General features: G+C 38.8%; 1 protein-coding gene across 6 annotated transcripts in view; it reads right to left on the bottom strand.

Annotated features, from left to right (window-relative positions):
* Nucleotides 1-394: 394 nt before the first annotated feature.
* Nucleotides 395-14,715, bottom strand: part of TUT4 (terminal uridylyl transferase 4) — a 47,941-nt gene continuing 33,620 nt past the window's right edge. For 5 of the 6 annotated variants that reach the window (XM_063342732.1, XM_063342733.1, XM_063342735.1 and 2 more), the window contains 11 exons: nucleotides 14,572-14,685; nucleotides 13,378-13,455; nucleotides 12,817-12,994; nucleotides 12,397-12,444; nucleotides 12,212-12,294; nucleotides 10,758-10,873; nucleotides 8,926-9,086; nucleotides 7,783-7,880; nucleotides 4,693-5,218; nucleotides 1,958-2,131; nucleotides 397-920 (listed from right to left, as the gene is read on the bottom strand). In XM_063342732.1, the coding sequence (XP_063198802.1) occupies nucleotides 829-920; nucleotides 1,958-2,131; nucleotides 4,693-5,218; nucleotides 7,783-7,880; nucleotides 8,926-9,086; nucleotides 10,758-10,873; nucleotides 12,212-12,294; nucleotides 12,397-12,444; nucleotides 12,817-12,994; nucleotides 13,378-13,455; nucleotides 14,572-14,685 (1,668 nt within the window). In that variant the 3' untranslated portion in view covers nucleotides 397-828. Of the gene's footprint in view, nucleotides 921-1,957; nucleotides 2,132-4,692; nucleotides 5,219-7,782; nucleotides 7,881-8,925; nucleotides 9,087-10,757; nucleotides 10,874-12,211; nucleotides 12,295-12,396; nucleotides 12,445-12,816; nucleotides 12,995-13,377; nucleotides 13,456-14,571; nucleotides 14,686-14,715 lie in introns of all 6 variants that reach the window. The other variant, XM_063342736.1, reaches the window with a different exon arrangement.

The raw sequence follows: 14,715 nt of genomic DNA, 5'->3' as shown, positions 1-14,715 counted from the left end.
GTGCTGACAGCACAGAAAATAGCATGCCAAATGACTTTATGAAAGGTACTCTTTAAAATTACTTCACAGTAGAGACTGATTTTTCTAGAGTATTTGCATAGTATTTTGCAAAGTTTATGAACAGAAAAGCAGGTGTGCTCTTCCCTCAAATCAAGTATTTTCCAAGAAAGACACAGTGGCTGTAAGCAGCACATGCAATGACACCGGCACAGGGAAAAAAGGCGTACACTGACTGTATGCCTCGTTAAAGCTGCTCATCTTTCATTTCTTCTTTAGGATAATTAAATTAAAGCTGTTTTTATTATTCTGGTTTCCTAATTACAGCTAAATGCAAGCATGCATAAAATAGGGAAGAGGAAAAAGTCTTATGTCCTTTTTTTTGAAGTTTTATTTTTCTTTTAAAAAGTTTTTTGGCACTACATAGTTCTGTAAAGAATAGAAGTGACAAATTTTTAAACACATGAAATCCCCTTCTAATTTTATTTTTTTAGAACAATATATATAAAGTCTGAAGCAACCAAAGTATGAATACAGCTAATAGAAAATAAAGAACTTAATTTTAAAAATTCTCTCTCTTTACAGTTTATCAAGATAAAACAAAACACAATTCCCCTTAAAAATAGGGTAATAAAATAGATGAAATTTGTATCACTCAGTTTTGTGATACTAGTAAAAACTATAGTTCATATCTATGTACAAATGATACAGTTTAAAAACAGTCTTAAATAATCTTGTATCTAAACATGTTGCATTAAGATTTTAAATCAGAACCTGAATTTTTTTCCTTCCCCCCCCCCACCCGCCACCCACCCACAATCCCATTAAATTTCACTTTTTCTGTTGAATGTAATTCAGATTCAAGTGTGGGTGTCCTTGAGACAGAAGCGAGAACCGCTGGTTACTCTGCATCAGTGGACCAGCTAAAAGAAAATGGATTACAATTACTTCAGCAAATTCAATATATTTAACAGTGCTTGGCTATATTCAATGTATTAATCTTACTTAGAAATAAAGGCATTTACTAGACTGACACATGCTATCTGTACAACTAACCCATTTCATGGGACAATACAGTATTACTTCAACTGTATCTCCAGAATTCCTTCAGAATCATCATTTTGTTGTATTACTTTAATTATTGAACAAAAATAGGTTCAGGATTTTTAAATATGGGTCTCACTTGGAAACCTCGCTACAGCCAATAAATTAGATTTTGAAAAAAGGATTTGGTGCCACTATCTCTCATTTTATACCAGTTGATCCAGCAACACAGTAATTGCAAAGCCTCCAAGTTAAGATTTGGGCATAGTTTCTCTCTTAGTGGAGCCAACGGTCTTTTTCCTATAGTCGTTCCCAATCCTCCCCAGATGCTGAACACCTTTACCATTCTATAGCATCAGAAAGAGTTGAGATAAAGCCAGTCCTTCAAAGCACCCTCAATAACTCAACCTGATCCAACTCGGAAGTTAGTGCTGCTTTGACTGCAGGCAGGTTGGACTAGATAAACCTCCAGAGGCCCCTTCCAACCTGAATTATTCTATATTCTTGCAAGTTTTTCTGTGTGTAAAGTCATTCCACAAGGCAAAGTACAAAAGCCAAATAAAACGAATTAGGACAAAAACATCTTCATATTCTTAACACGCTCACGGGCAAATCATCTAAACCTCTACTGAAGCAGAGGTGGGTCTCCAGTGAGACTGCAGCAGCGAAGGAGAAAGAGTTTAGACGTGCAACAGACTGCAAATTGGCTCAGAATTCACAATTTGATTTAACCCCTTCCCTCCCACAATGATTTTCATCCATCCATACAGGAAGCTGAAGCGTTGATTTGACTCTTGGATTCATTATGGTTCCAGGGAGCCTAGCAAGTGAAACACGATTCCTTGGCTTTTAAAGCCTTTGAGACAGTAAAGAGACATGTTGCATGAGCTGTTGATTCATATACTAGTTCTAGTACCTTGAGGGTAGAAAGGTTTGTTCGGTGGGTAGCTGGCATTTCCCTGCTGCATGTAGTTCTGAGGCATATTGTAAGGCCACGCTCCTCGGAGGAGAGGAAAATGGGTAGGGGTCCCATGGTCCCAAGGGACAGAAGGAGGGTTCATTTTACCAAACTGTCCTTGGAAACCCTGATCTATTTTTCAATTGAAAGGGAAAAGCACATTGCAAGTTGAAATAATTAAACAGTAAGTCACAAATACAATTTACATCTTAAATAACAGTTTGCAGGGGACTTAATGCGATTAGTCTGATGTGCTACTCTTATTATTTTTTTTAAATATACACCAATAAAAATTACCACCTAAATTACTCCATTATTCACTATAATAGAAGTTACTGGGGGGGGAGGGTAGGACAGAGGATGAATCAGTATTAATATCAAGACCTACAATTTCACTATTCCTATGTCATTCTCATGATGAAAAATACAAGGTCCGAACAATGTTACTAATAGCTGATTCCACACAGATATTCGCTATCACTGATGTAGCTGCAACATGAAAGCTAGTATCCTACAGCAAGAAATAATTCTCAGAAGGTGTACACTGGAATTCCACTAATACCTGTATGCTTAAGAAACCTGACACACAGGTCATCGGACCAACTTAAAATTGGTTTTTGGGAAGAAAAATTAAACTTTTGAAGTAAGTACATAAATTGAAAGCTGTTCCATTTACAAATCCAGTATTACTGCAGCATTAAGGATGAGAAATCAAGCATCCAAGGAGGCAGGACACACAACAGTTGATGCCGAATGCTGTATTATTATTTCTGCTCTTTTTGTTCGTAGCTCCCGATTTTTTAAGACATGCCAATGCCTGCTTATTTAACAACTTGAACAATGTACATTTAAAAATAAATACATTTAAGTAACTATCCTTGTCAATAATTCAGTTCCCCTTCAGGATCACAAAACAAACAAACAAACAAACAAACTTGCAGACAGACTTTCATTAAATAAAAGTAAGCTAGGCATTTAAAAAGAATAGTAACTTTTACACAATAAAACATGAAGCATGGCTCTGGAGTAAGCATGAAAAAAAGTTTTCTGTCTGAAACTTCTAATGATCCTACTTCTGATCAATTGTCTACTGCAAAGGAAGTAAAGTTGCTCCTTCCAACTCGAAATTATCGTGAGCCAAAACAAGTTTCCACAAACTTACTGTTCCCCAAATTGTCCCAAGGAAGTATGAAAGCAGGTTTCCAACAGAGAGCAGAGAGCTCATCTCTACCGTGCGCCTACCCAGTGACCCCACCTCAATGGCTGCTAAGCCAAAAAGGAAACAAAACTGATTAAAATATAAAGAGGGAAAAATGGAAGGACTAGGAACTTGGAAAAGGAGTGTCATGAGATTGGAAATAGATGGAAGGGAAAAAAATACCGTGACTGACAGCGCAAGAAAACTGGAAAACCTGTGCAGACGCAATGAGAGTGGAAGCGAACAAACTGAGAGCAAAAGGAAAAAGACTGAAGACAGGGACCGAGTGACTACATGATGAGAAACAGGGTTCATTCAGGGAGAACTGAGCAGAAACTAGGATTCGGGGAGCTCATCTGAAAGAAGGCAGCTACCTGGGTAAAATGATTTGGATTGGAAGGAGCTGCCTGAGAAAAAGTCATAGCTGATGTGGACATGGAGGAGGGGACAGACGAGCCTGTACAGAGCACACGGATCAGAAATGGAGAGGCAGGGACAAAATGAAGGCACAGAGCGCACACTGGCAGCAGTTTCTGTATCCTCTAAAATATATTCTCCACTAAGCTCTGAACAGAGGAACATACATCTCCAGCATCTCAACAACTATCTGAAACTCACTGGTGAATTATCCCTCATCCAACACTGTTGCCTCAGCTGAAAATCTACTGTTGCTGTCAATCACCTTGTTAGTGCAGAGAAAGGCTGTGCAGGAGATGCAAAATTTCCATCTCGTGATGAACTGCATCAGTGTATTGTATGAGCCACAAATAGGTTTTTTTAAACATAAGAGTTACACACTCGGAATAAATCAAAAGATCATTATCATGATTTAAAAGATCACTGTTGAAATTTAGGGGCTGCCATGTTTTATGTTGCACAGAAAACTGCATGGGCTTTAATTATTATACTATTTTTCTCAGCCTCAAACATACAAACGTACTCAGCTTTGGTTGCCCACTTGTCGCAGAGAAAACGTGTATGAAGTATTTTCAGGAAATGACATTGAGATTAAGGAAGTTAAACACGGTAGGATAAACTACAGGAAAAAAGAATGCCATGTCATGTTGCACTAAATGCAAGGAGGCGATATTCAACTTGCACAACCATAATTCTGCCAGTCTCTAAGTTTGTAGCTGCAGTCTCAGCATTCATCTAATAAACCATACAACAACATAAGTGGAAACCGTATTTAGAAGCATATTCACAGAAATGGGCTTTAGACTCAAACAATTATTAGAACATTTCTCAGTTGAATGCATGATTTCTCATGTGTTGCACAGCCGTTAATGGCAGACAGGACCAATGCCTGGAAGTTACAACAATCCAACTTGCGTAATTTTTTTCCTATGGAAATGTTAAGACAGTGAAGGTAATGACTTAGTTTCTTAAGCATCATATTTTTAATATAAAACAAGCTGAAAGCGTTAGCTGTTTCTGTAACATTTAACGTTTGTACACAAAGTGCGAGAGGTTTGATACAACAGAGAAGAGTTACCTGAATTCCCCACAGTGCCATTGTTCACCAGTGAGTTTGGAGTCACAGGATTGTGCCAGTGTCCCTCATGAGAAGTGCTGGGGATTCCCATGGGCCTGGCAGCAGGCTGTGCAAAGATGATACTGGGATCATTCAAGCTTACACTGCTCTGGTTATTTGCGGTGCTGCTGCTGCCAGATCTCATAGAAAATGGAACATTTGTAGAATGAGGAGGGTTACCCGGTGCAGAGTGAATAACGGGCCCATGAATAGGCCAGGAAGTGTTGGGAAGCTGAATTTGGTGGTGATGGTGCATCTGAAGTAGTCCCAGGTTATGCAAGGTGGAATACTGACCTGGGGGAGATTGGGGAAAGTTAAACAAAGGCAGCTGGACCTGATGGGGTGGCTGTGCACCCTGCTGTGGTTGCGGAACGTGCTTAGACTGGGATATTGGTTGTGGCTGAGTCTGGTTAATGGAGGCTGGCTGAGAGGAATTCTGTGTAAATTGTTGAGGTTGTGGAGAGTAAGATGACTGATGCGAATCAGACTGGAGGGGAAAAAAAAGTATGTATTTCTGATTAGTTCACTAGCTATATAATGGTGTTTTTTTTCTTTAATAAGCACCTATTTCATTAGACAATTCATAAAAAAGGCAAAGCACTTCCCAGCAACACCCCAAATACTGTGCTCCAGTTCCTGCTGGCTTAAACAAGTGCAGTTTGACTGACACTGATTTTTACCATCAGATAATTTTGCCTGTTAATGTTGCCCATCCCCACCATCAGAAACATCATTCTGAGCAAACAATAGCCCCAAGCTCTTCATTAGACTCCTCAGACACGTTTCCGATTTTTAATCCATGTCTTCCCCCACCCTACTTATTTACAGCCCCGAATCTCATTAACAAATTACCTTACTTCTGAATCGAGTGGTTCTTATTACTATAGCCACTTTTTAAAGTAATTCCAAAATAAGCTCCTAATAGTTACTTAATTTGTATTTAATCTGTTAAACAAGAAGTTGAAACCCAAAACCCCAGTTTCAACCTCCATACCCCGATGTTAGGCCATGGCTGAAGGCACAGAAATAGCAATTATTACAGCCTTTGCAGAGCTCTTACAAAGCTTTCCCTAGGCATGAGCCTATTTCATCTCTTTGGTATTGCAACTAAGCAGAGAAGCACCCCAAGAACTGGGGTGGCTCAGAAAAGAGTTCCCCAGTTTGTCTTTCAAAATTTATTACCAATGTCTGGATTAACCTAATCTGGTTTTAAGCACTGAGACAATGGCATAAAATAGGTGCCGCCAAAGAGAAATTCAAATGACAGATACCGGAACTGGAGATGATCACCTGAACCTCATATCTCCACCTTCCCCCAGAGCTGCTTGTCTCCCTCCACAGACTACAGCAGACAGCTAAGCTCCAAGTAACTCAGCCGCTGTCAAACACCTGAAGTTAAAGGTCTCTGCACCTTGTCACTAGCCATGACTGCTCGCCTGTCCATTTAAATTGGGAGTCACTTTTCTTCAATAACCAGAGGTCTGTAGGACTTTCCCGTGCCAGCCTTTCAGAGCGTTCCCTATAGCAGCACACTGTGTGTATTTGCCTGGGCAAAAGCTGAAGCCCAGATGCTGGGATCGCTCCCTGCTGCTATTCCAACTGTTCCAGTATGAGTGCCTCCTATGTCTTTCTATCAAACCAGGAAGAGATGGTAAAACCTGGGATTTGAAAGACAACAACTAATTTAACAGTTTAAATGTTATAAAAATAGAGCACATGCACTGACTACAGCCTTCCTGCAAACACTAAACCACCAAAAGCACGCACTGGACATGCCAGCAGCAAGAGAGGAGAAATGTTAAGCTCCAGCCTCTTGCTCCACACTAACATTCCCCCTTCCCATTCTCCTCAATCAATCCCTGGACAGCACATATTCACCAAGAAATCCTGGCCAAATGACAGAAATGCCACACACACACAGAGTCCATGACATCCAGATGACACAAGACTATACACATGCAGTAGATCCAGTGTGCGTGGTGTGTCTTGACTGTGTGTGCAGTCAGACAGATGTCCCACATGTCCAGCTTCAACTTCCCCAAGCAGAAATACAAGGCTCCTAAAAGGATACTCCTGTCATGTGACAGCATGGTGGCAGTTCAGCCCTTCACTTAAGTTAGGGCTGTGTCAGTCCCTCCTTAACAGCATATTATTACAGTAAAAATGAAGTCATAAAGTCTCTGTTACTGGAGCATTCCCAGAAATGCTGATCAGTTAGGAAACACTCTATACTATGAATACACTATTCAGTAGTAAACTGAACAAAGAGCACTAATGATCAGCAGCCCTGATCACTATGTTTGCTTACTTGCCAGCTTCATTAGCAGGCATATGTTTCTCAGACTAACAGCTTAAAATTAATTAATTTCTGCTGTATTCTGTATTCCAAAAACATTAAATGCCACCAGCTGTATTTGCTCAAATACCCTCTGCTATCCATCTCCACTTAGAAGCATGTTAAACATACTTTATCTAGTTCTAGAGACTTGAAAAAATGCTAAGAGAAAACTACCTGAATTTCCCCATTGTTCTATCTGTGCTTCTATCATGTTCTGGCAGACTTTATCCCTGGGTATCGCATCTGAATTGAAGTATGATTCATATGTGTACCCTGCCTGTTCATGACAGTCCCTTAAGACAGTTCTCTTACACCACAAAGAATCACGGTAGTCACAAACGTAAGTCTGCAGCACATTGACAACGAGCTATGCTTTACTTCCCTTAGTAACTCCAGAACATTGACAGAATAACTAAGCTAGAGCCTTCAAAAGGCATCCTACCTTAAATCTCAAAGATAGTGAAGCTGGCCTTTCAGAATTGCAAGCTATCTCAAAAGAAATCTATCTACATAGTTTCCATATTGAAAGACCATATATGCTCTCCAAGAGACACTAAATTATAAGTTTCACTAACTGGCAGAGTGCAATGTTGTCATTATGAAGTCCAGAACCTGTTGAGAAAAAGACTGTGCAAACCTGTTCCTAGCATGGCCCAAGACTGCTGGCTTGCTACACCTTGCTTACTTCAACACTACAGCTAATTGGAACTTACACATTCTGATGACTGTCTAGTGCGCAAAGGCCGTTCCACTTGCTGCTGACTCACAGCCACTAGCTGTGAATTTACCATGCTTCGGACCAACTGGGTGCCTAATCAAGGAACAAAAATGTTAATAAAAACCACAAGGTTATGCATGACAGAATAATGAACACAGAACTGGGAGTCAGTGATACCTTAATTCTCATGTGACACAGAGTAGGTAAATCACTTCAACCTTTCCTCTCGTTTAAGTGGAAAGCTTTCCCTCTACTGGCAACAGCCAAAATGAATGGCTAGAGCAGCTAAACCCAAAAGCTGAGCAATACAAATTCTAGCACAATGCTCACTTTGCCATCAGGCCGGAGTGCTACTTTATACAGGTTTCCACACTATTGCTGTAAGTAGTGGGATTTTAAACAGCAACAGCAGAAACTTTTGGGCAAAGGTGGGGAAGAAAAGAGAGAAAGAAAAAGAGAGAGAGAGAGAGAAAGAAAAAGAGAGAGAGAGAAAGAAAAAGAGAGAGAGAGAAAGAAAAAGAGAGAGAGAGTAAAGGCTATCAGAATAGAGAAAAGCAGCAAGGTTCTCCCTGAAGGTGATTTATGATTGCTTTCTCTACTTTTTCAAGTACTGCAGGCACCTAAGGGCCTAATTTGAATGGTTTTGCAATTAGACTTGTCTCTAATTACTAACACTAATTTGAAAGCTGGATCTAGCTTTCTAATGCATCCGTATGCTTTTGGAAGTATTGCTTTAAGACTAATGATTTTTGGTGAGAATACATTTACTTACCTCTCACAGATGATGGAGGGTTAGCTAACGCTTGAGAAACATTTGGAATAGGAAATGCATTCAATTTTTACTATTATTACTACTCCTGAATGTACCCACTGTGAGTGGAAGACAAATAATACAATAGCCTAAAGTACACTATACTTACTGCTGAGTACATTTTTACCACCCATGCAAAGACGGTACTTCAGGAGGCATTACTCCCCTTGAAGAAAATCAACACTTAGATGAAAAGCTGTATTTGCCACAACCAAAATCATTAGTTGCAGACAGTATTTTTTTAAGATAATTACCAGGTCTGTACAGAAACCTAGAGAGAAGGGATCTCAGGACTTAAAAATTATACTAACACATAAATTAACTTACCTGGCACACTATTATTTCTCTGACGGGTTTGTTTGAATTCAGGGCAATCTCTTCTAACGTGACCCACATCCCCACAGATGAAACACCTTTTCTCTCTTGTTTCTCTATCATCTTCTTTCACTTCTTTTTCATCATCTTTCTCATTCTCCTTTTTCTTCAACCTGAATAATAATTTTTATTAGCAATATCACAAAACCACAAAAAATAAAATCTTGGTAGAGTTGTTATATTGGTATGTACAAGGGGAATGGTTAAATAACCAAGAGCTGCACCAGAATACAAATATCTTAGGAATCCCAGAAAAACGCTTTCAGAATCTGGGCTGGTTAACAACCTGTTTGTATAAAGTTAATGGACTTCGAAACTCCACATTATTGTCCGGAAGCTATCTGACTGTATCAGTGCAGAACTACTGCAGTTAAGTAGGCTTAACCTGCCAGTTAGTTTGGGAGTAGTTTTGCGCAATAACCCCACTGAGTCAGAATATAAGCAAAACAAGTTAGCTATATCTTGTCGATATAACCTCCCCCTGAAGGGAGACGGCATATTTCTCTATGAGAGTACATTAGCATCCTGAGCCTCGACAGGATGTGAAAGAAAGCACTGAGGCTCTTTCAAACACTCAGTACTAATACAACAAACAGGAGAAGAACTAGTGATCAGGAACCAAGACAAGAAATAAAGGCCGGTTTCCACATATCTGTTGGATTGTTAAATATTAATACTGTTTTGTCAGCTGTGTATACAATTTGAGAGATTCTGTGTAGCAGCAGTTTGTGTGAAGAACACATCATAATTTCTTTTCCTGAGGCAGACGTAAGGGAAGAGGTAACGCAATTCAATGTGCTAGTGCTTATGAGGAGCGTTAAGGGAGTGACTGAAAGAAACAGTCAACCTGCGACCTTAGGGTCCCAGTCCAGTTTCATGTATCTTGAGCTCTGCTGACTGAACAACAGGCTGTAAATAAGGACTTTGCAGCAGGAAGAGACCAAGAATCTTTTGAAGAACTATGGAGCACACAACTGAACGTAAGGGGTAAATGAAAAAGCCCAGACTTTAATCTGCATTCTCAGGGCTTCAACAGGTTTTAGAAGGAGTCAGCCAACCTAGACTGAACAGGTCATTAAAAATCCAAAGACGTAAAAATGCAAGGAGGGCACGTTCTCTCTCAATTCCTGCTAAAGTCTTTTTGGAGACATTGACCTGCATGTTCTAGGGACTCCTTTTGCAGGAGTATTGGATGCAAAACTCCTCAGTGTAATTAACGAACAAGTGCAAGATCCCTAAGTGACTGGCACTGGTATGATGTTACAGAAACGCACCGTTAACTATGTACATTTTAACCACTCCTAGATTTTAATAAATGAACTTTTACCTGCCTTGCAGAGGTATGTTATCAGATCTACAGAGTAATTCAAATTCAACACTGTCTTCCGAACATGATCACTACAGGAAGTCCATTTTAATACATTACAAATGGTGCTGTCAGGTAATATGGTCTCCATCTGAATGTTTACGCTATAAAAAGATAATTCAGTGATCTAAATTTTAAGGTAAGCTGTAACTACAGATAGATCATGAAGCAGAAGTGTTAACATATTACAGACTGTTGATTTTACTGCGTGTGCTTGCATAAACACTCTAAGATTTAAAGAGATTACCAGAAATAGTCTTAAGAAAAGCAAAGACAGGATGGGAAGCTGAAGATCAGATACGAAGCTTTGATTTTCTCTGCAATTCAGCATATTCTTCATTTCCATTAAAATTTCAAATATCGAAATCTCTCCTGATTTAATCTCAAAGATTTTACATAAGCTTTGTATATTACTTACCTCCTCCTCTTTGGACAGTCTTTCATGTAGTGACCAATTTTTCCACAGACACGACAACATCTGTCATTGGGTGCCAATTCCCCATCTGTCAGTACTTTTGAGTCAAAAAAGTATTCCTATCAAAACACATCAGACAGATGCAATATATAAACCATTCACTTAGAAGACTGAGAAATCAAAGAAAAATGGACAGCTTTCATCTCCTATTGTTCCCTGAATTTTACCACTTCTTAAATTGTACCTAGTCCTTGTCTTCCCCTAGATAATGGCAGCTTTTTCAGAGATGTGGAGCAGTTTGGGCTAAAATGCAGTATTTAGTCTTAGGGACAGAGGCTGAATGTGCAGAAGAGCTTAACTAGGTTCCAGCCAGCTGCCGATCTTCCACTTCCCCAAGGGCTCTTCAGAGGGCAATTTTTTGCATATGATCTATTTTGGTATCTGAGTCACTGCTCGTATGCTTTCCGAAGCAGCCTATGTCCCTTCCCAAAGGACATAATCATATCCTCCTGGACAGAATAAAGCTCAGGTGGGAAACAGACGGAGCATCTGCACGCTGACCTATGTCACTCCCCTCTCCTGGAATTTGCTAAGGACAGCTGCAGTTCTGATGTGTGTCAGCGCAAAGGCCACAGTTTATAGCCTCTGAGCAATATAAGCACTGTGAAAGTACTTATCTCGCCTGAAAGACTGAAATAGAGATACAAATAGAAATGTCCTAACCACAGCTCAGGAGCAAAGTCCTACTGTAGGCTTAGGTATTTACTGAACCTTTTTGCTACAGTTTCCTCTCTGTACCACTAAGCTGCCATACAGGGCATTGGCTTAGGAAGGAGACTGAGAACTCTTCCTTTGTTGGGCACTTTGGAGATATAAAATACTATGCAATACTATTGGCATTATTTCCTTCATGTAAGAGACAGCTCATTTGCATACTAAGGCTGCTTTCTGTCCTGCCTTTTATCCTTATGTAAAATGTGGAGTGAAAATCTGAGATGAGGCAGAACACAAATGAACACTATACAAACACACAGTACATGCTTTCCAGAAGCACTATAGCATTGTGTTGAACACGTATGCAAACAATTAAATAAAACCAAACTAATTAGCAATAATATTTACTACATATGGTCACATTTGTCAGTTACAGCTAACTACATCCACACTGTAGAATTTTATTATTTGTATCAGAGTAATACTCAAAAGTCCCAATAAAAATAGGTCCTATTTTATTAGGCACAGGACAAAACAGAACACGGTCACTGCAAAGAACATTTTAATACGAACTCAGATAAAACTCAGGAACCCAATAATAAGCTATAACTTTTATGCAGATGATGCATAATTACATATATTGTGCATACCAAATTGATAACTACATGTAAGAGATTTGCTCTGGATGAATCAATTCAGTGGATGAAGAAACATAAAAAACATACTAAAACCTGAAAACTTACAGCTTCTCTTCCAACAGTTGGGTAGAATGGGGTACCAAATAATTTTCTCCCATTGATAAATGCCTTCATTATGAAATTAGTCACTATTGAAGAAAGACAAAGTTATTGGAAAACAAAAGAAAAGGCACAACACAACACTTTAGAAATTAGCGAACGTTAACCATTAGTACACACTAATAGCTTACTTTTCCTAGAGACTCCAGCACCGAGATTATGATTCAAGTCAAAAGGATCTGTGCAAAGAAGGGGGAAAACCAAATCAAAACTGGAAAAAATATGCCACAACAAAAATTTTTATTTCAACACAGAAAATTCCATTTCAAATTCACTCACAGAGTAGATGATAGCGCAGCAACGCTGAGTGTTTCAAAAATATGTGACTAACCACAATAAGGCAAGAGCAAGTTACTGATGTATATCGAAAGTTAGAAGTCTAATCTCATTTTGTAAGCTGTAGGACTTGCAAACAATGCTTTTTTTAAACATTTATGGCATTTATGTTTAGTTTCCTCACATAAAGATCCTGTGCAAGAAGGAGAACGGATTCTCAAGTAAAAGCGTTCATCAGTCCCCCCTCAATGGAACAAAAATTCAGCAATAAGTACCTTCAATGGCAATACATTTGGATGTCCACTGTTTCTCAAACGTAGTTAACAGCTTCTTCTGCCGGATGCTGATCACATATTCCTTGAAGTCAAATTCTTCAGTGTAGAATCGCAGCAACCCTAGCCAAAGTTCTCCAAGTGATTCAGTGTTCTTCCCAAGAGAAGGCAGACGCTTCTTCTGCATGCAATTGAAGACACAATTTATACAGGTACAGTCACCGAAGGACTTCTCCTCCTGAACTACGTCTCTAATTATGAGTTTGTCTACCATGAACAGTTTCACTTGGTTAAACCCCCACAGTTAACACTCACCTCAATCCTGGACTGTTTATTAAGAGTAAAAAGTATTTTTCCTGATTTACGTTACTTAGAAATGATTTAAAATAAACTAAGAAAAAGCAGACACTGATTTCAGCAAAACAGGAACTCATTTGGGAAGTTATAATAATATGGATATGGAAGTTTAACTACTCTTTTATATATTGCACTGTTAGAAATATATTACTTTCCCATAAAAAACCAAGCCTTAAGTTTTACTGACTTCTGGAATTAGAATATTACCAATTCTTCCATGTCATCAAAGAAAAAGGCATTCCATCCATCCACCATTCTTTGTGGAATCTGTTTTCCATCAAATATCTGCCAAAATGGAGAGGGACACAGTCAGCACTCTAATTCAAAGTCACCATAAAAGACTTGCAATTTTGCTTTGTAAGAAATAGCACAAAAATATAAATCTTTTAGTTTTAACAATTAGTTCTTATATAGGCAGAATTTCCCATTGGTAAAAAGTTTGAAAGTCTTTTTGCACTATTGCTATGCCTCTTCCAATTATTTGGATATTTTATTTTTACTTGTTCTTTGCAACTAAGAAAACATAACTGAATTACCTCATCAAGATTCCAACATCTCTCTTGCCCACAAAATCTCTAAGGAAACTTTATACGACTCTTATTACATTTTGACTTTAGCAAGGCCAAGGGGAAATTCCACTGTTATTTAAATGCACTCTCAGGGTGGCAATAAAATAACAACCCCCAACCACTAGTAAAGTATCAGCAAGAAAGTCTTGAGTCGCAACTGCAGTGCTTAAGCCAATTTTCCTCTTGCACACAGACAACAAAAAAGCCAAAAAGGGATAATTTTCGAAGAGCTTGGGAGTTCCAGAGTGTATCCAGGAAGAGGTAAATAGCTGACTAATTATATTCTCCGCACCCATGCAATGGAGGTACAAAACGTTATTTTCTTAATAAAGTTTCCTGGCATGTGTAAAATAGTATCTTGAAAGTTGTACCAAAGCATGAGTTATCTTTTTTTTCCCCTCATCAAATCATAAAATAAACTTTTTCTCTTAAAGATAAGGTGTTGAGCAATAAGTATTGCTTCTGAAAATAACTGATGGAAGACCTGGACTCGCATCTCAAGAGCATCTGACAAAGTCTCATAATTACAATTCCCTTCTCTCCATACCACCTGCCATTTTTTTTCCTATCATGTTCAGTACATAAATATCATCATAAGACCAAAATGCCAGAATAAATGTAACAGCAGAACTTAGGTCCAAAAAATTCCTGATTTTGTTGTAATTTTCTTGGCAAGTTTTACCCACTACAACCAAGCAGGAGTTAGGAACCTGCTAATGCAGAAAGGCCCCATATTTCATTCATTCCCCTGATCCTAAAAGCCCAGACTTCTCGTATTTGGCTTGAACAAACAGTGCGTCTGTTTTCATAGCCTCTTCTTCTGAAAACCTACCTCCTGAAGAACTGGAATAACTGGTGGATTTCTCTGTTGTAGAAAGTACAAAACCATAAGAATATAGGCATACGAAGACAGACTACCACGGGATGCATCACCAATGTCGCAGCGCTGAAAAAATACATTTTAAACAAAATAATT

This window comes from Chroicocephalus ridibundus, chromosome 8 (assembly GCF_963924245.1).
Source record: "Chroicocephalus ridibundus chromosome 8, bChrRid1.1, whole genome shotgun sequence".
NCBI classification, from domain to species: Eukaryota; Metazoa; Chordata; class Aves; order Charadriiformes; family Laridae; genus Chroicocephalus; species Chroicocephalus ridibundus.
This window is presented reverse-complemented; position numbering and strand designations above follow the sequence as displayed.